Source organism: Atractosteus spatula, chromosome 17 (assembly GCF_055471065.1).
Source record: "Atractosteus spatula isolate fAtrSpa1 chromosome 17, fAtrSpa1.hap1, whole genome shotgun sequence".
Lineage (NCBI taxonomy): Eukaryota > Metazoa > Chordata > Actinopteri > Semionotiformes > Lepisosteidae > Atractosteus > Atractosteus spatula.
This window is the reverse complement of record NC_142722.1, coordinates 5003773-5029378: the sequence shown is the minus strand read 5'-3', so window position 1 is coordinate 5029378 and position 25606 is coordinate 5003773. Positions and strand designations below refer to the sequence as shown.

General features: G+C 44.2%; 1 protein-coding gene across 1 annotated transcript in view; it reads left to right on the top strand.

The window, feature by feature from the left end:
- Positions 1 to 25606, top strand: part of LOC148818888 (transmembrane protein 132C) — a 68501-nt gene that overhangs the window by 9306 nt on the left and 33589 nt on the right. Inside the window, exons 3-4 of the mRNA XM_088935936.1 lie at positions 3271 to 3299; positions 3361 to 3547. Coding sequence (XP_088792062.1) covers positions 3271 to 3299; positions 3361 to 3547 — 216 coding nt within the window. The remainder of the gene's footprint in view (positions 1 to 3270; positions 3300 to 3360; positions 3548 to 25606) is intronic.

The following is a 25606-nucleotide window of genomic DNA, read 5'->3' as shown; positions in this document are numbered from 1 at the left end:
TCATTTAAGCTGAGCCACGGTACTTAGCCACTTTCTGTATATATTAACTCTTTAATCCAATGAATCACCACATGAAGAATTTAAACTTGCATTTCAGCATCTGCTGCAGTCACAGATGGTAATATCTGTCCCTTTATACTAAATAACTTTTCTAATCTGCCCTGGTGCAGTAATCTACTTAGGCAGTATTACTGCACCTAATTCTGTTTCTACAGTACCCGTTAGTTTAACAAGGCTAGATGTGGTCTGTTAGCTGCTCCCCGTGAGACAGGCGGTGTGAAATAATAGCCTCTCTCTTGTAATCCTACTCCACTGAAGGCCATCAAATTAAAACACTGCATTACAGCACGTCAACGGGAGATAAAACATGCACTGAGAGGTTTGTGTAAGCAGGATGTGTTTAATGACGGAGACCTTATAATAAAGTAGTTTTCAGCAATTTGCTGCTCCCAATAAATATTTTTGTTCTTCCTTATAACGATGCCTTAACTTACTTTGAAATGAACTATGACAATAAAAATAATGAATATCACATCCTGTTTTTTTTTCAGAGGGGATGTCTTGGTAAACAAAGATCAATTAAGTCTTACAAAATGAAAAGAATAAAAATGGTCTGTATTTCATTTTGGGGTGGTATGGTGGCACAGTGTTTATCATTGCTGCCTGGCAGCGCTGAAGCTCTGGGGTCAATTCTGGCACATGCCTGTGCTGATATCTGTGTGGAGCTTGTATGTTCTCCCCATCCTCTAGATGCTCTGGTTTCCTCACACACTCCAAAACATAGCATAGAGGTCAGTTGGCTTCTGGGAAGATTGGCCCTGGTGTGAGTGTGTGCGTGTCCGTGTGTGTCCTGCCATGGACTGGCGTCCCCTCCAGGGTATAGCCTGCCTTGCTCCCATAGCTTGCTGGGTTAGGCTCTGGCTCCCCTGTGATTTTCAATTGGGATAAGTGGTTAAAAAACGGATGTATATTTCATTATTATTATTATTATTATTAATAATTACACACAGTGTAAAACATCATGTATCTGTTAATCCCTAAATAGGTTTTCATAATGCTGGCATTTTCAGGTTGTCTAATCTGATTTTAAAGATTACTGGATGAATAACTCCAACTCATTGGCACTGTGTTACACAGGCATAGCAATAAACCAAGTCAGTTTAAAGCCAGCATGTGAAATTCACGGAGTCTGTGCTTCATCCTGTTAAGGTACTGTATATATCCCACAGGACACATTGGGAACAATGTATTTTAGCAATAACATAACTGTAATTCTCCTTTCAATTTGTTAGATGTTTGTTTTAAAATCCCAAAGGGAACGGTGAAGCTTTGAGTCTTGAGAATTGCTCAAACATGCCTGCTCTTCAGGGACACTTAGAGGCCTCCCTTGAGTGTTGTAAATAGTGTCTGATGCAGGAAGGACTATAGAATTGGAGTGAGCAGGGACAGGATGGCACAGCATTGACATGCTGTCTGACAAAAGCACAATTAACAAGCAAAAGAGAAGGGGTCGATATAGAACAGACAATTCCCAGCGATTTCTGGACTCGTAACTGGAAGGTTGGGGGTTCAAAACCCAGGTGAGTCACTCCTTGTCTGAGGTACTTCATCTGAATTGTTCCTGTAAAATATTTCAGCTGTATAAGTGGGTGCAAATGTGAGTCTCTTTGGATAAAAGCTTTGATAAATTAGTAGTAGTGCTTGTAGCCTCTTCACAAATATGTGGTGTCTGGTTTTCTTCAGTCTTAAAACCTCTTGCCTATTGAGCAGTAGAGAGTTATGAGTCAGTTGGCACCAGGAATATGATTACTGGCTATTGCTTTGGTTTACAGCTTGATCACAGTTATTTTGACTAGATTACAGATGTAGGTATGAGCTGGTCTGTCATCTCCACTGCTCCCTGGACCTTTGACTGTTTTTCTTCCTCCCACTGCTGTGTTTTCATCACTTACCCATGCTGCGTGTAACAAGGACAGGCCTGATTGCAAGAAAACCCCCGACTCACCCCAGTCTGACACCTTGCCTGCAAATCTCTCTTATTTTGAACCGGCTTAAAAAGAGCGCTGCTGGCGGTTAAGTGTCAGGTCAGGACTGAGTTACTTACTTGCGCTCTTTAAATGTTTGATCCTGGACATCGCAGGGCAGTCAAATGCTGCAGAAGCTGTAGGCTTAGGCGATAGCTCCTGTGGATGTTTCTGTCACGAAAGCATTCTTTCCGGACCCTATGCAGACTATACAATCCGGGGTAGAGTGAGGAAAACACGGGGAAAAAAGCATGCGGAAGTAGGGAATGAAAACAGGGGGCGTGTCCATGGTGCGCAGGTGTTCAGGGGGGTGAATCCAGGGCAAACAATCCAAAACAGAGTCCAAAGGGAAATCCAAGAGGAAGGCAAAAGTTCCAAAGCAGGGAGGTCCATCCAAGACGAGGACAAACAGGATTAAAAACCGGAGCGGGATCTGGTGGAGGGTCGGGGGAAAAAGGGGGAACGGGACCAGACGCTCAGATCCCGGACTCGCTTGGTACAGGAACCAATGCAGAGCCCGGAACAGAGTGTGCGTCTGGCTCTTATAGGGAGGCAGGAACCGGGAGCAGGTGCACAAAATCGACTCAAAAGTGAAAGAGCTGGAGCTCCCTTAAGGGGGAGGGACTACAATCGTGACAGTTTCTTCCCAACAAAATGACATTTTTTGATCCCCTCCAAAACAGCGAGAAGCCTTTTACTCATTTCATTTCCTTAAATTAGTGAGCGAATGAGCGAGCAGACGAGTAGGCAGGACATCCAGTACATGAGCTGTAATGAAACCTGGTTATGTTCTAAGAATCTTCAGCCCGCAGGGATACGAGCTGTCTGGGGCAAATGTCAAGGCTGCCCCAATCTTGAAGGTCAGGGATCATTGCGACCTGTTAGATTTTGTCACCCACAGGGCAGATTAAACATCAGTCTCAATCAGAGGCTCTGGTGGCAGTTCCATTTCAGACAGAAAGCTCTTATTGAACAATTGAAGGTTTTCTTTTTTTCCAACTGGATACATTTAACTCCTCTGAGATGAAATGATGATTCCAATATATATAAAATGTTTTCCAATATATATATATCGACACTTGTTATTTTTTGAAATATTAGTTTCTCTAAACATGTGGGTTTGCCATTTGAGTTGTTAAAGAGTAATAAAGACAAAACAAGGATGCCTGTCAAAGCTTTTTACTGTCCAAATAAAACTCATCTCATTTCCATATTTTCGTTTAATAGACACTTTGTCTCTTGATAGGCGTGCAGCCACTGTCAGAAGACGGTTGCGTGAGGGCTGTTTAATAGTCCAGCTCTCTCACTGTCCCCCTGTGAACTTGTCTCTTTCCAGAGTGGATAGTGCCTCCTACGAGGTACTGCAGGTGGATTTCGAAATCGATAACTTCATCAGCTTGCGGTCCACGCAGACGGTCACCTGGCAGGTGGAGTATCCCGGCGACAGCATCGTGCCTGTGGAGGCAGCTTCCCACGTCTACGTCAGTCAGAGAGAGCTGACAGGGATCGTCCCCCTGGCCGAGGTAAGGCGATCAGCTGGGGGCCTTGTCCGTCAAGTGTTTTTGATGTGGCTTCAGTTTAACTGGGGGAATTGAAAAGTTGCGTTTCTCAAAGAGATAGCGGTAGTGTTTTCTCTCACTGGGCAGTGCCTCCATCTTACAAAGGCCTCCTATCTACGTAATCGGCCATCGATGGGCCCGTCTCGGTGGCCAGTCAGTCTGGTTTGCTTTTGGCTTGCTGTTCAAGGGATGCTGATTGTTCTGTGTAAGCGCTGTGATTTTGTCATGGTAGAAGTAGACAAAAATCATGGCGCTGTTAATGCAAATAATACAATACCAAGTTTCACTGGTTAATTCTGTAAGTAAGGACTCAGCGGAGACAACGGAGTCAGATGGACTGAGGTGACAGGCTGAGCTGGGGCACAGAGATTGAAAGGAAGAAGTAGGGAGTCTCCATAACTCGCGTCATGTCCTCATGGTCAGTCAGTATGCACCCTGGCAGTAATTTGGTCACCTGTAGAAGTTACCGATTCCTCAGCCAATGGGCAGTCTTTTGATTTGTGGTGTTTGGTGCTGTCTGACCAGGACATACAGTTTTCCTGTCGCTGCTCATTTCATGCAGCCTGGCTTTGTCATCTGAGGTCCCCAGTGAACAGCACTGCAGCCGTGAAGTTTGATTTTCTAAAAACACCGGCAGCGATCGCCCGTCGCTGTAGGATTATGTCCCATCCGCGCCGCTTCATGGAAAAGGAATTCTAAATTGCAAGTCCTGGTTGCAATTTCATTTTCAAATCTAAAAAAAAAAACTTCACTCCTCAAAAACTGCAGAAATATCTGGCCTTAAGCACCAGCCTGTTTCAGAAATTCCCCGGAACTGGATGTGAATCAAGACCATAAGGTGAAAAGCCTGTGGCTTGTCATCTGCCCCCATGGTTTCTATACACTAAAGGTCAAACATATTGAACGCAGGATTATCGCAGTCCTGTTTTCTTGTGCCATTTATTGTGTGCTCTTCTCTTTGCTCCAGACACAGAGAACTTGTGTTTTCCTTGTCAATCAAATCTCTCCAGCTCTCTGATGGCCAAGTGGTCTTAAAGGTCAACTCTCGTGTCCCTGCTGTTTGACACGGCAACAAGAATTTGTTACACTGCAAGCAACTGGGATTGTTTCACCACTAGCCCAGGACAGACTTCCTCATGGGTCGATCACCTGCGAGCACACCTGCTCCTCGGAGGAATGCCGGTGCTTCCGAAATGTGGGGCATTTTCATGGATCAGGGGTATTTGCCCAACGCTTCTGGAGTACGATACCTGCAGTTCTACTTCTCTATCCTCCACTCTGCGCTTTAGCAGCAGAGCTGGCTGGCCTTGAAGTAGGTTCATTGGGTGTGAAGTTTACAGTTGGTCATGACAACTCTGCTCCGTATCGCAGAGCTTGTCCCTGTGCTCTCTGGAGATGAAGATCTGTCACAGCAGTGTTCAGCAGACTAACGCCATAGGCTATGTGTGGCACACAACACAGAAGCATTTCCAGATGCTTCTGACTTGGTAGATATTAAAGCATATCTGTCTTGTTTATGACAGCAAAACCGACTGATGCTGCTTCCTGGCCCTTTTTCACCATGGCTGCTGTCCTTCAGCATTGCGCCGATAGCCTGGATGAAGGCAGCGGAGGTGTTTTGAAGTGTAGAAAACGCAGAGCGCCTTAGAGCCGCGTCCCCGGTTGGGAGAGACAGTCAGCTCTGCAGGTCGTCTCAGGGTTCAGCCCTGGCTGCTGAGTTCCAGCCGTTTCCTCCGAGGGAATATGGCTCCTGCGGCTTCTAGCCTGTCTCCCCCCTCAAAAGGTTTGCCTGGGTGTACGTCGTCACAAAAGCGAGAGAAATCTGGTCAGGCGCCACAGGCAGTGCAAGGGGGATAGGTGTAGAGTCACATGGGTAATGAGGCAGCACTTGGGCTGCCTTCCCAGAGAACTCGGTGTAAAAGAAGACCAAAAACAGCAAGTGAATTAATGAATCTCCTCAAATGTAACAAAGTATGGAAGCATCAGATCTAATGCTAAATATTACTTAGGATGTGTTGAAATAGGTTAATGGACTGTACATATTGTAGCAGTTCAGGTGGGTAGTTGCGTCAGCATGCGTAGGCTGCAAAGGAACAAATAATGGGTTTATTCCATGCTGAAAAGACAACATTTCGGCCGTGGAGCCTTCTTCATTTGGGTGTACATATTGTATGTAAGTGTACTGTCCCACAAATCCCAAGTATATGAGCACCATCGCAAAACACAGATATTACACAGCTTAAAGCATTGTTCTGAATGGACTTATTTTGTACTGTGTCTTTTGTATGTGATCTACTGTAGATTGGTTTGCTTGGTATTGCTCTAAACCTAAATGCTAGGTTCTTCTGGGCGTCTGACTGAGAGAATGTTTCTTGCACTTGTACAATTACGACAATTTTCCCAGTGGCACCTCCGCAGCTATTTTCTGAGCCGTGGCCATTAGCTTCTCCGTAATGGGATGGAAGAGGCGCCGGAGCAGGGTGGGCCTGATTTCGGAAGATGGGTCTCGGGGAGCCGCTGCGATCTCCCTGGAGATGAAAGGCAGGGAGGTCGTGTGCTCGCGCAGGATCGGCGCGGTTGAAGAACGCCTTCGCACGGTGCAAAAGAGCCTCGTCTCAGCCTCAGGCGCTCAGCTGCCAGGAGCTGCTGCATCTTTACAGACGGACGCTATTGACCTACTTAGAATTCGTTACGTCAGTCAATTAATACTTTCCTTGAATATGTTGACCGGTTAACCCAGGTTTCACGAGAATGAAGCACCGAATTTTATTAGAAAAATGTAATATATCATACTGTATATTATACTGTAAGATATCAATTTTCCCCCAAAATCTGTGCTTTATTCTATATAAAAAATATTTTATTTTTCTTCTTGGACCCAAATTTCAGGTCTGGGTGGTAACAATTTGTTGCGCTTCTTAGTCTGGGAGTCAGATTCCTCTGTGAAAGAGGACCAGAGCAGATTGTTCTTCTAGGTCCTGTGCTGGGCTATTACTCCCCAGGCTGTGGGCCTGTTGGGTTCATCTGCGTCATTAATAAAAACATTCTGCTTCTGTCTTCTTTCCTTTTCACCCAATAACCACACTGTCTGTTGTTTTTCAACAGCTTAACGCTTGGAATGACTTTCAGACTCACAGCCTGCTATATTTGAGAGAGGCCTGGGCCCCAGCAGCCTCATTGTGAGAATCAAAACATTTTTACCATGCTCACAGATAATATTTAATTCTAAGACCTGCTTTTGTTTTCTTTACTGGAGAATCTCAAGAGTTGCAGCTCACCCACTCAGCTTTAGCCAAAAAGAGAAGAGTCGTGTTTACTGTTCGTCATGCAGTGTAGCAATTACACACATTTGAATTTGTGGTGAACCATTTTGCTTTCCGTTTTCTGTAAGTGCTTGAATAAAGGGAGGTCTGACAAAGGGAGGTATAAATGGCTGACCCTGTGCTCTCTGACCCCCAGCTTCTCTCCCTGTCTGTGTGTCTCATGGAGAGCAAGTTGGGGGTATGCGAAAAGACAAATTTCTAATACAAGAAATTGTATATGGCAAATACAGTGATCTCAGTCTTATAGTGGGAGTCGCATCAGTTCTCCATTTGAGCTCAGTTCCCCTGAGTTTTCTGTGGGACTCTTGAGTGTGAAGAACAGCAGCTGGCCCTGCAGTGTGAGATTTGGAGGAGAGCGTGCACAGTCTTCACCATACCCTGCTGTTCCAAGAGTCATGGCAACAGACAGCTCTGGTTCATGGTTGGTTATTCTAAATGTATCTGCCACCTCCGCCCACCAGCTTTCAATGAAATATTCTACCACACTGTTTTATCCCCTTTAGAGGGAATCCTTGTACTTTGTCTTTGATGTCTTTTATAAACTTGAGTACCTAAAAGACACAAACATTTCAAAGATCCTGCTTCTCTACAGACCCACTGAAAAGGCCCTCAAATGTCTATGCAAATTACACAGGCAGCTGGTGTATCCACCAGAGCTCCACCAGTTACTGGCAGCTCCTTGCCTGCAAGATAGACGAGAGTGAAATAAGCATGACCAGGGAGACGTGGCGTGTAACGTTCAAATCATACCCTCTCGAGAATCTCATTGATTTTTCTTATGTCACTTTGATTAAGAGAAAGGAGGATTGCAGCATCTGATTTCGAGCCTAAATGTGATACATGTGCCACAAGAACAAGTTAGGCAAAGTAAAGCCCTGTTAGCCCAAGGAGAAAGACCAAGTTTAAACTACAAGGGGTTTTACAGCGTTAGCTTTAGCAAAGGATTGTTTGCAATGTAGGATTTGGCTCTGGCGTTGTCTGAAAAACAGGGTCTCATCCTGATCATGGCTGAGGTTAAAGAATTCTAATATACAGGTGTTGCTAACATAAGAATTCAGTTTCTGCCTGCACCGAGGAAAGGTTTAGGTTTTGTTCATCATCATTATTCAGGCAGCTGATGTACTGCACGTGTTTTTTCCAGCTGGAACAGTGTCTGTAGTGAGTTAGAACTTTATGGACAGATCTGCTGCGATGCACGGGCGTCCTGCCCCAGGGTGTATCCCACCTTGTGCCCCTTGTTACTTGCCAGGTTAGGCTTTGGCTGCCCCATGACCCTGTACTGGATAAAGTGGTTAAAAAATGAATGAATGGATGGATGATCTGTGAAGGTAAAACAGAAGACAGAAGAGCAGTACGCCTGTCTGGGGGTGCAGACCACTAGGGCTTGTGCTGTTCAGGAAAGGTGGTTTTGATGCTGTATAGAGTAGATCTGGGGGGCAGATATTTATAGACAGAAAGAAGTGAAAACATTTCTTGTGACAGTTTGGGAGTATCATATTTATTTTCTCACAGTGATTTGATAGAGAATTCTCAAAAATATTTGCTTGTATAGATTATTTTATTGAACTAAATACCCTTTGTTAATTTCTGCCCCTGCCAGGCTCTTCTGCGCCAGTTTATCACTCATGCTCCTGTTTCTTAAATCCTCACAACCCCATTATCAGACCTGATGGTAATCCAATTGCACAGAATGGTGATTTCTTGTTTGTTAGTTGTTGTTTTTTTTTTGCCCTGTGGGTATAACACACGACTCGTTTTTTTTCTCAGAAAACCCATTGGGTCACGCTGGATTCCTTAATTTGCCGCCAGGCATCTTGTAGCTCCAAGGCCGGTGGAGCTGTATGTACTGTGTGTACGCGGGCTTGCTTCTGTCTGTTAAAGCAGAGGAGAAAGCAATTTCGCTATAAATTAGGGAAGTTGCTTAACTCGAATTGACAGAAGTGGAAATTAAAAGCCCAGTGGAATTCCCAGACCTCGCGCTAATAGGTCCACAGGGTAGGAGCAGGATGGAGCCTAATGTAATTAGAGGCTCAAAACTGAAAGAACGTCCTCATGTGAATGTTCAGATGGGCCATTAGGTTTTGCATCTGAAGAATGTGTTACTTTTTCTCAGCTATTTTTGCTTGAAAGGAAAAAAAAAATTGCCTCTATCTATCACACATTAGAGTAGCAGGCTGCCTTATTTTTTTTAATAATCTTTTATGATGAATAGCATGTTTAAAATAACTTGAGTGCACACCGACTCCAACATGTAGCTCTTTTGATCAAGGTTAAAAAAAATTGCAGTGTTCGGTGTTGCAGAAGGCTGGCTCTTGATGGCTTTACTTGGGGGATGTATTAAAAAGTAAGGTACAGAACAGAATTAAACAGCTTGTTCTTCCGCGGAGAGTGAACGTTTCTGAAAAACTAATTCCCCCTTGTAAAAGCAATTCTATATTTCGGTCCTTAAATATTATTTTATACCAACAATTCAGGAGTGTGTTCTGTGGGGTGCCTTTCGTTTTGACCAGCCCCTCCATCAATTAATCCATCAGTCTGATTGGACACAACAAACTAGATGTTTATTAGCGACAACCCTTGAAGAAAGTAAAACTGATATTTGCACGTAGTGCGTGTGGACCCAATAAAAGCACATCCCTGCTTTTGAAGCACATTCTGTGGACAAGGGGATGTGCACACGCATTTCTGTGTGGTTTATTGTGCCTGTACGCTCCAGGAGATAATTCTGTTTGACCTCGCAGAGCCCTTTGGGTGATAGCTAGCCTGCTTGGCCTGTTACGGCTTTTTTTTTTTCTTGATCGTATAGACTTTTGTCACATTTAATCTGGAGCTGAAACGAGGTCACCAGGACATTAATTGACATAGCCATTAGGAAGTTTACAAATAGATTATTTAGGTATTCAATTAGCCTGTCAGTAAAGTGCGGGAGTAAAGATTTTCCCCCCCATCACTGAATGAAGCTCGCTGTCAGTGTGCGGCTCGGCACTTTTTTAAACACCTAGAAAATAATCCTTCATCTTTTTTTTTTTTCCTGCCGAAGGAAGCCGGTGAGGGGGAGAAAGGGACATTTTTCCTCAGTCCGCCTGGGCACTAGGATAGCTGGCTTTTAAACAGGGATGAAGGGAACAGCTCAGAAGCCAACAATTTGAAAGTTGCTTTCCGGTCGTCGCCGGAGACTGAGGGACTGAGGGCATGCCCAGAGCGTGCAGGTGGTGATCCGCAGCTGGGCCTCGGGGCCGAATCGGAGAGAGGAGAGGGAATGTGGGGCTCGGATCCCCTCAGAGTTCCTGTGCCACGTCCGCTGCGCTTTGATTCCAAGTCATCCTTCTGCCCCGGCCTCGTTAGCGCAGTGGGATGTGGCTTTTTTTTCCCTTTGCCCAGCAGGGTTCTGTTTGCAGGGGAATGAATGGTTCAATTACCAGACTCCTAATAGATGAAGTGTAATTAACATTGTCATGCAGCTAATTTTCATTTATTTCTGTGCCATCACTCTTTAGCATCCTATTATTACTCCAGGCGCACAGCTCGCTCTGCTCTTCCCCGTTTCCTTGCTTTTCCAGGCTCATACAGCTCACGTGTAACACTTTCACACAACCTTAAAATACAGCTGCATCACATTTCCTTTGCGTCCCGTTTATTTTCTCCTGCCAAACCCGAAACTAAAATCCCTTGGGTGGTGCTGATGGTGTACGTGTCGGTTGTTCGGGGCACCGTGAGCCGTGAGCCCTTCCAGCTGTGATATCGGCACGCCTTCAGGCGAGAGGGTTGTGTGGAGTCTGTGTGTCGGTGCCTCTGGTGTGAGGAGGGTGCTTCTCTTGCCGTTTTGAAGATGCTGCTACCTCCTGAGTGTAACGAACAGTTCTTTCCGGACCCCATGCGGACGACACAATCCGAAGAAGTGAGGAAACACTAGGGAAAAGTCATGCAGGAATACGGGGGTGAAAACAGGGGGGCGTGTCCAAAGTGCGCTGGTGCACGGGGGAGGGGTGGCCGAGGCAAACAATCCAAAAGTAATCCATAGAGGGAATCCAAAAACGCAAGAATAAGTCCATAGCCAGGTGATCCATCCAAACAAGGAATTAAAACCATGAACTGGGTCGGAACCGGCGGACAGGGAATGGGAACAGAGATAAAACCTTAATGGGACCAGGCACTTCCAGGTCCCGGACTCGCACGATACGGAGATCAGATGCAGAGCCAGGATGAACGTCAGCGCCTGGCTTTTAAGGTGGACTGGGAACAGGGGTCAGGTGCACAGAATCAAGTCTGAAGTGAAAGGGCCGGAGCACCCTTAAGGAGGAGGGACTACAATCGTGACACTGAGTTTCACAGCAGTCTTTGTGATCACTTTATTAGCCCTATACAATTTCTTGTATTAGGAATGTGTCTTTTCGCAGACCCCAGCTTGCTCTCCATGAGACACACAGACAGGGAGAGAGAAGCTGGGGGTCAGAGCGCAGGGTCAGCCATTTATACGGCGCCCCTGGAGTGGTTGGGGTGAAGGGCCTTGCTCAGGGGCCCAACGGAGTAGGATTCCTCTGCTGGCCGCGGGATTTGAACCGGCAACCTCCCAGCCACAGGCCACAGAGACACCGCTCCGCCCGTGAACCGCCTGTGAACAAGTAAAGGTTTACTCCATGCTGAAAAGAGAAGAAAAGAAACACGACATTTCGGCTGTGGAGCCTTCTTCGGGTGTGAAAAAGAGAGGAAAGTCAGCAGCTGATAAAGCAGGGGAGAGCAAAAGCCGGGAGTGGAGAGGAGGCGGGAGCAGGGGGAAGGCGGAGTGGACACTCAGGTGGTGTGAAGTCAAGAGAGTTAAAGAGAGGAGTGAAGTCAAAACCTGCAAAAGAATAGATAGGATTAGAAGGAAACAAGTCTGTCATTGAGAGAAGGGGGAAGGTGTGATCCTAGTTTCAGGATAATTTCAGTTTCGGGTGTCTTTCTGCAGTAGGAGTTGAGAAACCCTTGTTTGAGAGCGCAGATGGAGAGATCAGTGTGATCATGGCCATTGGAGGTGAAATGAGAAACTATGGGCTTGGAGAGATCTTTGATTCTCACAGCCCTGACATGTTCTCTGAAGCGGTCTCAGAGCCAACTGTCTTTGAAGTCGTGACCATATCATTTTATCTAGAGACACAGTCATTTCCTCCCAAGCATGCACTGAAATCTGAGTTTTGGGAATCTTTGTGCGCTGCATAACATTGTGTAGCAGTTCTGTTTACTGCATTTGGATCACTGGCTTCTCGAGTTGGATTTCTATCATTGTCATTCATTTTGGACAGAAAGTTCCCGTGTTTTGGTCTAAACAGGACTTGAACCCATGTGTCGAAGCAAATACCCAGTGCATTAAGGCAGTTAAATCTAAATTTGTCTCCACCATAGGGTGGAGAGTGGGCTGAGGGCAGGCTCACAGGATGCACTTGATGTGTTTAATGGATTTTCAGTAAATCGTTGCTAAGTGCCTCCCCCCAATTTGTCTCTCTCTGCTGAAGCATGAAGAGCAAAAAAAAAAATGAAGAAATGAAAATCATGTTGCTTGAAAATAACCTGAGTGCGCTAAGCCCTAAATAAACTAAGTGGTAAATGAAAAGAAACAAAGTATTTTTACAGGGTGTGCTTGATCTTTTTTTTTTTCGGCTCTTGCTGTGAACGCCTGCAAGGCTGACGAATGCTGAGGAAAGACAGTCACTCCTCACCAGTTTATTTGTAGGTATAAAAGTGCCAAAAATATTGGCTTTGGTTGCCAAAGGGAAGAATGGCAGTCTTTTGGAAGTCCCTAGGAAGAAGAATTAAATTTATTTCTTGCTCTTCAAAGGATGCTTCACATATAGAAAGGGACTCATATTATCTACACTTCTTTGCTCCCCTAAACACCCCTAAACTTACAAACAGCCATGGAATCCTTAATGACCAAGTCGTCAGCCTAATGTGTCAACCAAAGTACAGCGCTCCTGCACTCTATACAGTATGTGGACACTTGTTTGCAAATTCTGCTGCAGAGAGAATAGCGCCACCTACTGGTTTACCAGCACCAGCTGCTGCAGCAGCCTGGTTTCTTCGGAGGTCTCCTGTCACAGTACTGACTCGCCTTCAGAGCTATGACAGGATTGACATACAAGGCGGCAATATTAAGTCCAAAAACCTTTAAAGAAAGGACCAACGTTCAAATTCTGTTGAACGGCGACGTACTGTATGGTGTCCCCACTTATTTTTGTCACAAAAGTCAAGCAGTGCGCTCCGTGCATTCGTACAGTAAAGGAAAAGAGAAATTACATTGTACATTGCAGATGGTAACTTCAGTGTCAACTCGCGTTACTGTGTGTTACGTCAAAAAATAAACTGCAAAATGTTTCATGATATCGATGTCATTATCGCTCAGATGGAGGGATTCCAGTGGTCTGAATGAAAACAGAATATGCAGGAGTCCATTGAGGACCCAGCAAAACTGCCAGGCTGTAAGGACCCTGTTTCCAGAACACGATACCATCTGGGATGTCAGTGACAGATGGTGTGTTTGACCGACCCCCTGTGGGGAACACACACAGAACACAGAGAGCACAAGGAAAGTTACAAAACGCAATGAGGCCTTTTGCTCATCTGCTAGTTAGAAGCATGCATTCATCTAAGACTCTTGTCTAGATGTTAGTAGAACGATTTCAGGGATTTGCTGCAGACGCATGCGATAGTTTTAAAGGGACCCCTGCAGAGAGAGAGAACCAAAATTCCCCAATTCATTTGATTATTCAGGGAAAAATATTTTTAAAAAGCTTGCACATTTAGTGCACAAAACCTATTCCTTCCCCCCCCCCCCAAATGATTTATAAGTGCTTTCCTTACAAAAATAGGCCTAATTCACAAATGTTAAATTTTGCACAGCAGAGCTGTCCTGAATTATTTAAGCAGCCCTGGCTCTTGACTTCAAGTAACACATATATTATTGTGGGAGGTCATGTAGATAACTTTCCATTTTTTCCCCACCTCCTACAGATTAAATTAAGAATTAAACCATAAAAAAGAGGGAATGGGTTTTTAACTTGATTATACTTTAATGGCAAGAGCCAACTCTTGTTCTGCTTAATGATACAGCCTCATGTACAAGACTGCCTTTTATTTGAATATAATTGTATTAGTATCTGGTTATGAACTCCCTAGTTATGGACGCAAGTCTTCAAATACTGTTACACAGTGCAACAGTCTAATAGGATAATACAGAAAATAATTATACCACTTACCAGGGTTTAAGTTTGGTATTCTAACTATAAAAAGAACAGCACTGTGATAATTAAAAACAGATGTGTTCATTTTCTATACAATATCCCTTGCAGTGCTTGACTTTTCACAGGGCAAAAACATTCTTACTGTAAACTCTAGTCTGGGCCGCCACTAAGACCATAACCAACAGGCTGATGACTCCTTCATACGATGTGCAGTTTGTGAAACAGGAACACTGGATGGAGGTTTGTCCATTATTGAAAGATCTTTCTTGTAGAACGCCTTGAGACTGTGTGAACTTTCAGTTCATGTCTTCCGGCTGTATATGCCAGTATGCTTACTTGCTTTAGAATAAATTGAATATAATATTCTGCTGATTTTTGTCAGAGTCTGAGAATGGTTACCATCCCCGAGAGGTCATTTGGCCCAAGTGGTTTGTGCGGTAGTTAGTAGCTGATCGATCGCAGGATCACACCCAGCTGTGCCGTGAAGGTAGCCGAGGTATCTCCTTCAGCAACACGGCTGGGCAGCTCGTTCCAGACTGCCACCATCCTTTGCCAGAGCTTCATTAGTAAATCAGGAGGAGCTGCAGCTCGATGTGAAATGGGGAAGAGTGGATGTGGGGGCAATGGAGGTACTAGCGTACTTGATCGTGGCATGCACATACAGTAATAGGAATTTAATGCACTTTATAATAATAATAATTTCTTATACTTATATAGCTCTTTTTTTTTCTGGACACTCCACTCAAAGCGCTTTACAGGTAATGGGGATCCCCTCCACCCCCTCCAGTGTGCAGCCCCACCTGGATGATGCGCCAGTCCGCTCCCCACACACCAGCTCTCAGTGGGGAGGACAGCAGAGAGATGAACCAGTTCAGAGATGGGGATTATTAGGAGGCCACGATCGGTAAAGTCCAGGGGGAAATTTGGCCGGGACAGTGGGGTAACACCCCTACTCTTTTCGAAACCCCTGGGATTTTTAAAGACCAGAGAGAGTCAGGACCTCGGTTTTACATCTCATCTGAAGGACAGTGCCTTTTTACAGTATAGTGTCTCCATCACTATACTGGGGCATTAGGACCCACACAGACTGCAGGGGTAGCGCCTCCTACTGGCCCCACTAACACCTCTTCCAGCGGCAACCTTAGCTTTCCCAGGAGGTTTCCAATCCAGATACTGGCCAGGCTCCCACCTGCTGAGCTTCAGTGCCAGTGGTGCGTTTCCCGCTAGCCTGTGCTGGACAGTACACGTCACAGGGCTCAGTGCAGTGAACCTGTTGCAGAAGTGGTGTCACTCTAGTAGAGGTCTCCCACAGCAGGAGACTCACTCAGTCGGTGTGGCTGCATTTTAGAAGTGCAAAGGTTGCAAGGTAGGACGATAGTAGCTCAGATAGGTACTGAGGCGCCAAGCCATGCAGAGCCTTAAAGGTGAGCATGAGGATTTTATTCATCCGGTACTGGACACCCACACTTCTTTCTGTAACATTCCCATGGGGCTTTGCACATTCTGATAGTACTGTTCAAACACAGGCATTCTGAGACCAGTGCATGCACCGTATTAAAAAGTTTTAAAAAGTTTTTGCCCCATTCTGTACAGAATTTATCTCCTTTGTGTTATTGATCCTGAAGTGGCCACTGAGTTATACACCTGGACTGTTTGTTTTCAGCATGGGGTGAAATAAGCTGAGTTTACAAACACCACTTCTCTGAAGGGACTCAGGTAAACCAAGTGACTTAACCCTGAGTAGGCTGTTGTGCAATAGCTCAAATACAACACAACCCCCTCCACCCTTATAATGTAAACTACTTTGTATGCAACTGCTTTTTATAGATCAGGATTTATATAATCCATGTTCTTATTTTATTGTATATAATACTTCAGCATGGGTAATCTCCTCCAACTGGTTCTCTCTGCAGGTTGTGTTTACTTTCCTGTGTAAACCTACCCACATTGCCCTTCTCACACACACCCCTGCACTCACCTCCCACGGTCAAGATATTGGGATCTAGACCAGCCAAAGGGGGCGTCCATGACTGATCCCTTGAAAAAACTCCAGTTCTCATCAAGACTGCCTTGCCAAACATCCCAAGTCCAAGAGCAGCCCAATCCAAGAGCAGCCCAGACAGGAACATAAGGATACAAGGGTAAAAATGAATGTAGAAAATAAGACTTTGCCTTAAATACTGAATAAAATAACCTAGCAGGGCAGTCGTCTATAAAATAAGCATGCATTTCTTATGGCTGTTAACATTGTTTATGTATTAGCCCCCTCCCCCACTGCAGTATTACTAATTCTGTCAGCTTTGTTTCCTAATGTAGCACCCCTGCAATGTAGTGCAATTTTCCCCTACAGCCGAGACTTCTGCGTTCCAAATTCCTGAGCTAGCCCCCCGCATTAGTAGAATATGAAGTTAATGGACATTCGTTGTGACCTCAATTATTCCAAGCAGGAGATTATCTTAATAAAAAATGCCTGCTGCCAGGAGAGATTGACTAATTGAGTGTCAGCTGAGTCTTGGATTAATCCACCCTCCAAAAATGGGATCACCTCATAATTGGAATTTAGTGTGATAGACTTCACTGTGTCCTGTATATTAACAGAGTATATACCTAAGCATGGTTACATTCAATCGGGCTGGATGAGATGCTTGGGTCAATTAAATCCTAGCAGCATAATGAGCTAGACAGGCCTGGATGGCCTTCTTTCATTTAACATTTCTCACGCACCCAGTCATGACCTGAATCAGCCAGGTGATGCATGTTGAGATGGAAATCCAATGGCTATGGTCAGAAGCTTCAGGATTGTGGCCACAGATTAAGGCGTTCCTCTCCTGGAAAGGAAAACTTTCGTGATTGAAGTTTCTCAAGCACAAGCTGCTCTTCCATCTACTGTAGTTGCATGTTCAGGCTCACCGGAGCAGGCAAATCACTCCGCCTTGTCAACAATGTACCCTGGGACCCGATCTCTTCGCGTTTCTCCGTGAGCAGGACGAATGCTTCCCAAGGACTCAGTGGTTTCCAGGGATCTTTAACAAGTTCTCAAAAATACACGTCCAAAACACTGATATTTAACATCCCTGCTGCAAGTTGGATTTTAACCAGAGGAAAGACCAAATCTATAAAAAAAATGGAAATAAACATTCTGTCTTTAAATCCAATAATTAAATCATACCTGCAGGCGTGAGCAGTTAATGAATGCAGTTTGCAATGGAAGAAGACGTCTTCCTAACTAGATATCATAAATGTATGCAGTGGTCTCTGTTCCACAGACCATGACATTCTATAGACTAGGAAAATTGTAGGTATTTCATGGTACCATGTCACTGTCAATGACTTACCTTGGTGTGCCCATGGCTTAAAGTATAGAAATTCTTACAATGATGTTTAATATTTCAGATTTGAACAAAAGTATGATGTGATTTGACAAGTACGTATAACGTTCAAGCTCCATCACTGTCTGACTGTTCTCCCAACTAACTGATTTGGTAACTGATTTTATCATGATTTATACCATCTTGACCAACCCTGTTCCTGTGGTTAGAAATAAGATTTGATTCTGCTTTCCATGAGCATCAAAATTAGATTTAGATTTAGATCTCCAAGCCTCAATAAATAATACACAGGAAGCAAGGGGGTCTACTTTATTTAAATACATAACAAAATAACAGAATAGTGTTCAAAATTGGTGATTGGGGGTGAACTGAGCTTGTGGCAGTGCTAGGATCTGCCCTTGATGATCACACATCAGTTTAAGTCTTCATTACACCTGTCTGTATGTATAAATCAAATGTGATCCCATATTATTAATGGTATCATAAATATTGATTACTAGCCCTAGGAGGAGGCTTTCAAGAAATAACTAGATAGAATCCAAGGTTCAATTGGCCACTGAAAACCAAATTAACTTGGTGACCTGAACAGTCTTCTTGTTAGGCTTAGAGCTAGGGGGATAGTTCAGTATGATATTTTGTTGACTTGCCTGGATCTTCTTAATATGTTTTGAATATATTATTGTGAAACATTTATAAATGGCAGCTGTAACCCCTAATCTACATGGTGGCCACCTAAATTAGGTGGAAGCTCACCCGGAGTGATGGAAAATACAGATGCATGTGTTTTTTTTTGTGATAGTTAATTTTGTTTTGCTTGTAAATTATAAACGAGAACGGGTTTATGGTTACCTTAAGAAAACATTGTCCTCGACATGACCTGATGTCTCTGACATGGGCACATGACTGCCTGCAGAAAAGTAAGAAAACGGGTAGCTGTTAGCTTGACTGGCAGTTGAGTGATGATCTGATTGGCAGAGACTGACAAGGGAGTCCATCTTGTGCTCTTATGTCACCTGTTGTTGTTGTCTGGTCTATAGAAAGGGTTCAGACATGATTAATTCTCTGTTTCAGGACAGGGATGACAGACAGTGTCCTGCAAAGCCAGGACACAGAGACCTGGCTTTGCAGACTGATAAGATAGCTCCTGTGTTGCGTTCTGTTCTGGGATACCTTGTCTTCCTGCATGTTCTGGGATTAAACTCCTAAGTGAAGCTGTGCTAACCTCTGGGCTAATAACACTTCATAACCCTGGATAATGGGGGCATAGCAGAAGACTGCTTGGGACCAAGGTCTCAGCTGATCGATTGGGGAACCAGCTCAATTAATCTCGAAAGATCCAATCTAAAGCAGAATAGGAGAAGCTTGCTCACTCTGACGTGAAACAAAGTTTTAATGGCTTTTCATCTACCTGAGCTCTGTCGAGTCTCTCTTTGCCAGGGAGAGGAAGTCTAGGCTTCTGCTTGTCGTGAGCAGCAAAGAAGGAAGTTGAAAGGAAAGGCAAATTTGAGAAGAAAAGTCATTTGGTGGGGTGAGGGGGTTGATATTTAGACGCTAGCCCTTTATTTTGTTTGGTAAAGAAACTGTGCCTCATACCTGATGCTTGGAATCAAAATGTGGGGTGGAGGCAGGTGCCCTCCTGCTGTCGGGAGCCTAGCATTTTTTTATAGCAGTGACTGTAACAGTCCACCTTCCACCTACACACACCACCTGAGGACCGTTTCAGGTGAAGAGCTGCGTTAGAGGAAGATGAACTCTACATGGAAGACCCTGCAAGAAACAGCTTAATGAAACTGGATGATTAGGTTGGACTAAATTAGCCAAAAGCCCCCACTCAGGGAGAACCTTGGGTAATTTCTTAAGAAAGGCATGAACAATGTACGTCTCTTTCACTTTTTATAACGTAGACTTTTATTTTTAGAGAGGAAGTGTCATAGAGAATTGCCTTACTGTACCCTTGGCTGCTCTCTTGCTCAATGAACTTTGTTGAAAGGAGCTAATGTAGTGATGCTGTTCTGGTTTCAGTGGAAAACAGGTCAGGTCAGGAGTTCCCAGCTGGCCAGCAGTGTTGTCTGCATGCTCCTTCTTACAGTATGTACAGCTCTTCACTGTGTCTGGACAGACACTGGTATGCAGAGTAACAGAGCTGTGTCCTACCATTCACAGATAGCAGCTTGTTCTTTTCTGATCTTTCAGAAGAAAACTACAAAAGAAAAGTGATCAACAGGGATATTATTTCTCAAAAAAGGTATTTCCATCATGTTAAGAATCTCACTTGATTGCCCTGTGCTCCAGCACTGAATGGGACATTAGACTCTGCTGAGCTATTGAATAAATGTGCTGCAGGCTCACTCAGAAGGTTTTTTCAGCTTTCCACCTCTGAAAAGAAGCTAAGAGATCTTTTCTCTGAATACAAAATAAATAACAAATGGTTTGTAGCACATGGGGGAAAAATCAATAGATTTATCTTTCTCTGGTGTTCCTAAAGTAATACTATGCTGCTCCTGAAGTCTTTCTGTTATTCTTCAAAGACAGTGCAGGGAGAGAAACCCATTGAAGAAGGAGGCCCTGGTTGAGGCTGGAAACAGAGACACACCTTTATGGTTACCTTAAGAAAACATTGTCCTCAACATGACCTGCTGTCTCTGACATGGTCACATGACTGCCTGCAGAAAAGTAGGAAAACGGTAAAGAAACTTTTACTAAGGGGCTGTGGGGAAAAACACAAAGACGGTTTCCACCATCTCCTAAAAGCACAAGAAAGGCTGAATCACACAAAACACTGAGTTATTCACATGCACAAAAAGCGACTTGACAACAAAATGTGGAAAACCTTTAAGTCTTCTCAGAAAACGAGAGAGTTCCCAGCAATGTCAAAAAGTAAAAAGCCAAGCCAATCTCCTTCACAGTGTGAAAACAAAACCAAAGAACTGAAATGAAAGCATACAATGTGTGCATACTTACAGCATATTCATTTTTTCAGCTCATGTAAAGTTGTGACAACATTTCAGGTCAGTGCCTAAAAGTAAGATGTAACCCCCAGGTAACACACTGTTTTCAGAGTTTTTTATGACTAGAACAATGACTAATGTCCTGTAATGACTAGCATACACTGTCTAAAGTCTCATACATCTTTTTTTTCCTATGTTAGTCTTAAATTGTACAATAATCAGGACACTTGAGAATTAGGATGCTGAACAGTCTGTATCATCTCAGCTGCTATAATCCCTCTCCAGGTCTATTCGACAATAATAACAGATTGTTCATGGCATAAGACCACAAAAAACTTCATCCATTGTTCAGCTTCACTTATCATGTTCCAGTTTCCACAAGTCTGAGAGCAAACCATTCTGGGGCCTTTGTAAATACGCTGGCTGGAGGGGGGACACATGTTAAAATGCGTACAGGACAGCATGTTCAGATAGCCTGGTGAAATACTTCGGGACTTCTGTGATATCAAAAGTTTAGGATTATTGGATTACGGGGAGTCTGCAAAATACAAAATATGTAATAGCTTCAAAATTGGATTTCTCTTCTGACGCTTCCTGGTCTGATATTAGCATAAATTCTTTGGTAATCTTGCAGCTGGGGATTAAACTCTCTTTGAATTGCTTTCTAAGATCACAAGGAAGCTCGTTTTAGCAATGACATGCTGACATATTTATGGTGTTTCTTTAAGATCTAATTTTAGGTTGATAATACAGGTCTTACTGGGCCAAGCCCTCTAAGAGCAAACGTCTTTAAATGGTATGATGTGTCAGAGCAGTAGTATGTTAAGTAGTATAAAAATAGTAGCATTTTAGCTTAGGCTTTGAAACAAGGCAGACCTTTCTTGAAAAGAACCAGAAAATGTCCTGTACAAAATAAACACCATTCCTTTATTCCTTTTAGTTTGCTCCTTGATATTGAAATTGTGCTCAATAAAATCTTTTTTATCGTCTGTTCCAGTAGTATATCAAGCCTGACGTTCTGCCCTATGCCAAACTGTGCATAAGAAATTGAGAATTTTATGAGATATGGTACAGTATGAATCTTATGAGACTGTTTGCACTCCTTTGGTATTCTAAGTGTGCTGTGAAGGCGGGGTGTTTGCCCCTCAGACTCGTTGTTGGTAAGAGTAAGAGGCAAAAATACATTTGGCCACTATGAAAGATCAAGGCAGTTAGAAGAAAGAAGATTGTCAAACTGCATGCCTTTGGCAGCCTTAGAGACTGGACATGAGCAGAGATGAGGAAGAAAATCCCAGATTTACCAGAGGCAAGCCGGTGCCTAGTTTTCTTGTTGAAATTAAAATGAAAAGGTGACGCATTGGGCAATTTGCCAGGGAGACCAAACATTTGTTTTTGTGTCACACTTTATATACCCAGTTAATTGGCCGTGTAACATTCCTTTACTTTCTCATTACGCATACTTTACACAGAGTAAGTGTAAAAGCTTGATTGCCGTCTCAAACTCATTGAGCGGAAAGTGAAATTACCAGGAGTTTAGCGGGCGATTCCTGGAGCGCCTCGCTCCTGTCTTCCATAGGGTCTCTCCTGTGCTCACAGCGACCCAGTCCTGGCTGGGCTGCGTGTCGGCTGGAGTCAGGCTGTCGCTCTGCTGCTCAGAGATTCGCTCTGCACGGCGGCGGGAACCGTTTCCATATCCCTCCCGTCTTATTCAGGGATACACGAGAGAACGATGCCCCTGAACACGGTACACATGTCGCAGTTTTTCAGTTATTTTTACAGTACTGCCATCATTATCTCCCGTTGCCTGATTTATTCTCTGAGCCTGTTATCAGGCTCCGTATACATAGTGGCCTATACCATGCTGGTCTGTTTCCTCCTGCTACCCTATCCTGACACAGCAAGCCTGATCAGCTTTAACTTTTAATTAGGTAGCTATGATTTGGATTTCTTGAGGCGTAATGTAGAGAGATATTTCTGAATCCCCAATGCATGACTTCTGCTGAGAGTGTTTGTTATAATACTGTATTAAATTACTCGCTCACGCGGTTGGACTCTGCTCTCTCTAACTGAGGTGGATCTTTTCAGCTGGGGGTATCTGGCCTTGATTAGCGTTAGCCTCAGTGGTCAAGGAGATCTCACTGCAACATTCTGACTTTTTGGCTCGTTTAGACTCTGTTAATTGACCTTACAGCCGACATGCCGCGAGTGAGAATTCACAAGCACCTTTTTTTTTTGTTTTTCTCGGGAAAGCGTTTGTGAGGTTGGTTCTGTGCTCGCCATTCTGAGTTCTGCATTCCAGCTCCTACAGTTTGTTGCTAGGAGCTGTTAAGGAAGAGGTGCTGTGGTCGGGTGCTCATGAGGTGAACCAAGCCTGAGCGATTGCGAGCGAACTGCCAGATCAGTTCAAGCTGACAATGAAGAGAAACAGGCTTCAGAAACATGTAATAGTCATCTGTCATGCCCCGTCTATCCCTATCGTATTCACAGCTGTACAGGTAATGGGAACAGGTGTGGTAAGACACTGCTGTAGTTCCTTCTGTGTGGGGGCACTTACTTACTTATTTTAGAATAACTCGGATTCCAGAAACTGAGGATTCCAGTGCTGTGCCCTGTGTTGTAGTGCATGTACAACAGCCACAGCTCTCCCAGCACTGGGATTCAATCACCACTGCTGTTCCCAGGAACCACTCCCCAGCCGTGGGGAATGCCAGGGCTCCATAAAGGCCTGACCCCCTGGCCTGGGAGCCTACCTAGCTTCTAATCGGAGCAACATCACTTCCTGCAACAGGCTTAGCCCCGGCCCACTGCCCTTTAATGTATGTAGCATAGGAATTGATATACTGTATAGCTGCAGACACATGGGTTGGCATTGAATCAGTAGAGCATCTTAGCCTCCACTTGCTAGGACACTCAACAGACGTAGAAGAGGCATGGCTGAGAAGGTATTTGTACTTCAGCAAACAATACTTAGTTTGCTGAATAAATAAGCGAGTGGCCCGTTTTCGAGTAGCGGCTGTCAAAACGTGTGTCTGCATGCAAGTCACCAAGTCACCAAGAGACAAAAGTAGACATGGAGACGGGAGGGTACTCTGTCTCATGTGGCTGAAAGAGGTGTTTGAGGGAGGCGTTGGGTTTTGGACCTCTTCACGCAGAGCTGTCCTGCCCGATTGCTCAGTTCAGTAGCTCAGGTCAAAGCCCAACGAAGGCTGATTGAGAAGAGGCGCGAGCGCGAGCCAAATAGTGAGCTTTGTTGTGAGAACTCACTTAGCTGAGGAAACCATTGGAAAAGCCCTCCCTCTCTCCACCGGGAATGAGCTAGGGAGCCGCTCTGGAGGTGAAGATGGGCTGGGGGGGGAAGGAAACATGCCAGAGAGTTGGCAGGAAGAGTGATGTTTATAGGTAGGGCCAGATCAGGATTAGGAAATTAGGAAATGGGTGAAATTAGGGTCTGACCTCCCCCTGAGCTTTGTTTAAAACTCCACTTGGCTTTGCTTGGACCTTGGTTACTGTAACACTGTCCGGTCCATATACAGGTATCTCTCACAGGCTCCTCCATGTCTGTTTCAAGGTATCGGGAAACCACAGAACACACATGATCGATAGCGAAATTCAATCAGGCCAGCATGAAAGCTTTGCAGAATCAAAGGCGGCTTTATTTCAAATCCAAAATATGTGAAAGCAACAGCTAAACAGGGATTAGCAAGCTGAGATGTGGATATTAACTTTTATTTTCCTACAGTGCGCACAGCTGACTTCTCTTACCTGTTTGCTTAACAAAAGCACTGTTAATAGATTTTGCATTATAAGAGAGGAAGATCACTTTATTGGCCATATACAATTTCTCTCATTAGGAATTTGTCTTTTCACTTACCCCAACTTGCTCTCCATGAGACACACAGACAGGGAGAGAAGCTGGGGGTCAGAGCGCAGGGTCAGCCATTTATATGGCACCTCTGGAGCATTTGGGGTTAAGGGCCTTGCACGGGGGCCCAACGGAGTAGGATTCCTCTGCTGGCCACGGGATTTGAACCAGCAACCTTCCAGCCACAGGCGCAGATCCTGAGCCACCGCACCACACCGAGATCTTACAGAGTCAAGATGCTAATGATTAAGGAGGGGAGCCATTTTTTTATCTATATCTTACAGATTATTTAATTGTGAAGGTTGGGCAAAGATTGAAATCCTTAAAATGTGTTTATTTTCCCTCGGTGGGACTAGAATACTGAACGACAGAGGAGCATTAGTCTGAAATGGAAAAACTACAGCAGGCAGTGTTCTAACCCAGGCCACTGAGAGACGAGCAATCAGGAGTTGTCAGATGGAGTCTTTTTCAGCCAGTGCCTGAGTGAACTTTAACCCTTGACCCGACAAAAGTATGATAAAGAAAATGTGGCCAAGTAAATCTACTCAATATTCAATGCAATTAAAAAAACTTCAAGCTCAGGTTGTGGCATTTTATTTTCCTAGTTGCTCATCTTTTTTGCCCTGAAAATTACACATGTTCTCACTCGACAACACCCAATTTTCACACCATTAAATCCACTGCAGCCAGTTGGCGTGCTTGGTGACAGCTCCTGACTGCTCTGACCTCAACGGAATCGCAGGTTTCAGAGGTAATACTGATTCTGAGGGTTCGTCATTGCAACGTAACTGCAGCAGAGTGAATGCTTCTTCATTGCACAGATAATGGTACCGATTTTACTGGCTGTTGCTTTTTTTCTCTGATTCTGCTCACCTGACTGTTTAAGACACTAAAGGGAGGCAATATGTGTTAATACTAAATGTGGTGTTAAATTTCCATTATATCCTTTGGATGTTTTATTAGAAAAAAAATAAGCTTGTTAGGTTTACCATTCTAAGGACTAGGCAATATCAGAGAATCGGATTTTACGTTGATACAGAAGAGACTGCCTTTGGCTTATTTATCAATAAAGTCATTAAACCATATTCATTTCATAACTTATTAACATTGAACATTCCCATGGTGCCCCTGGTCTCATTGCAGTTTATTTAATAGCCATCCAAAGCTTTTTCTTGTCTTTTTTATGCCAGACAGCAGAAAAATGGGCAGATCATTTTTTTTCTCTGTTCTCCTGCTGATAATGGTGAAGCTGGAAGACTGCATAATTACAGCATTTCTAACGAAGCTCCCCTATTTTGCTTTCCATCTGCTTTTTTCGGCTCTAACTGGGAAAATGATGTGAAG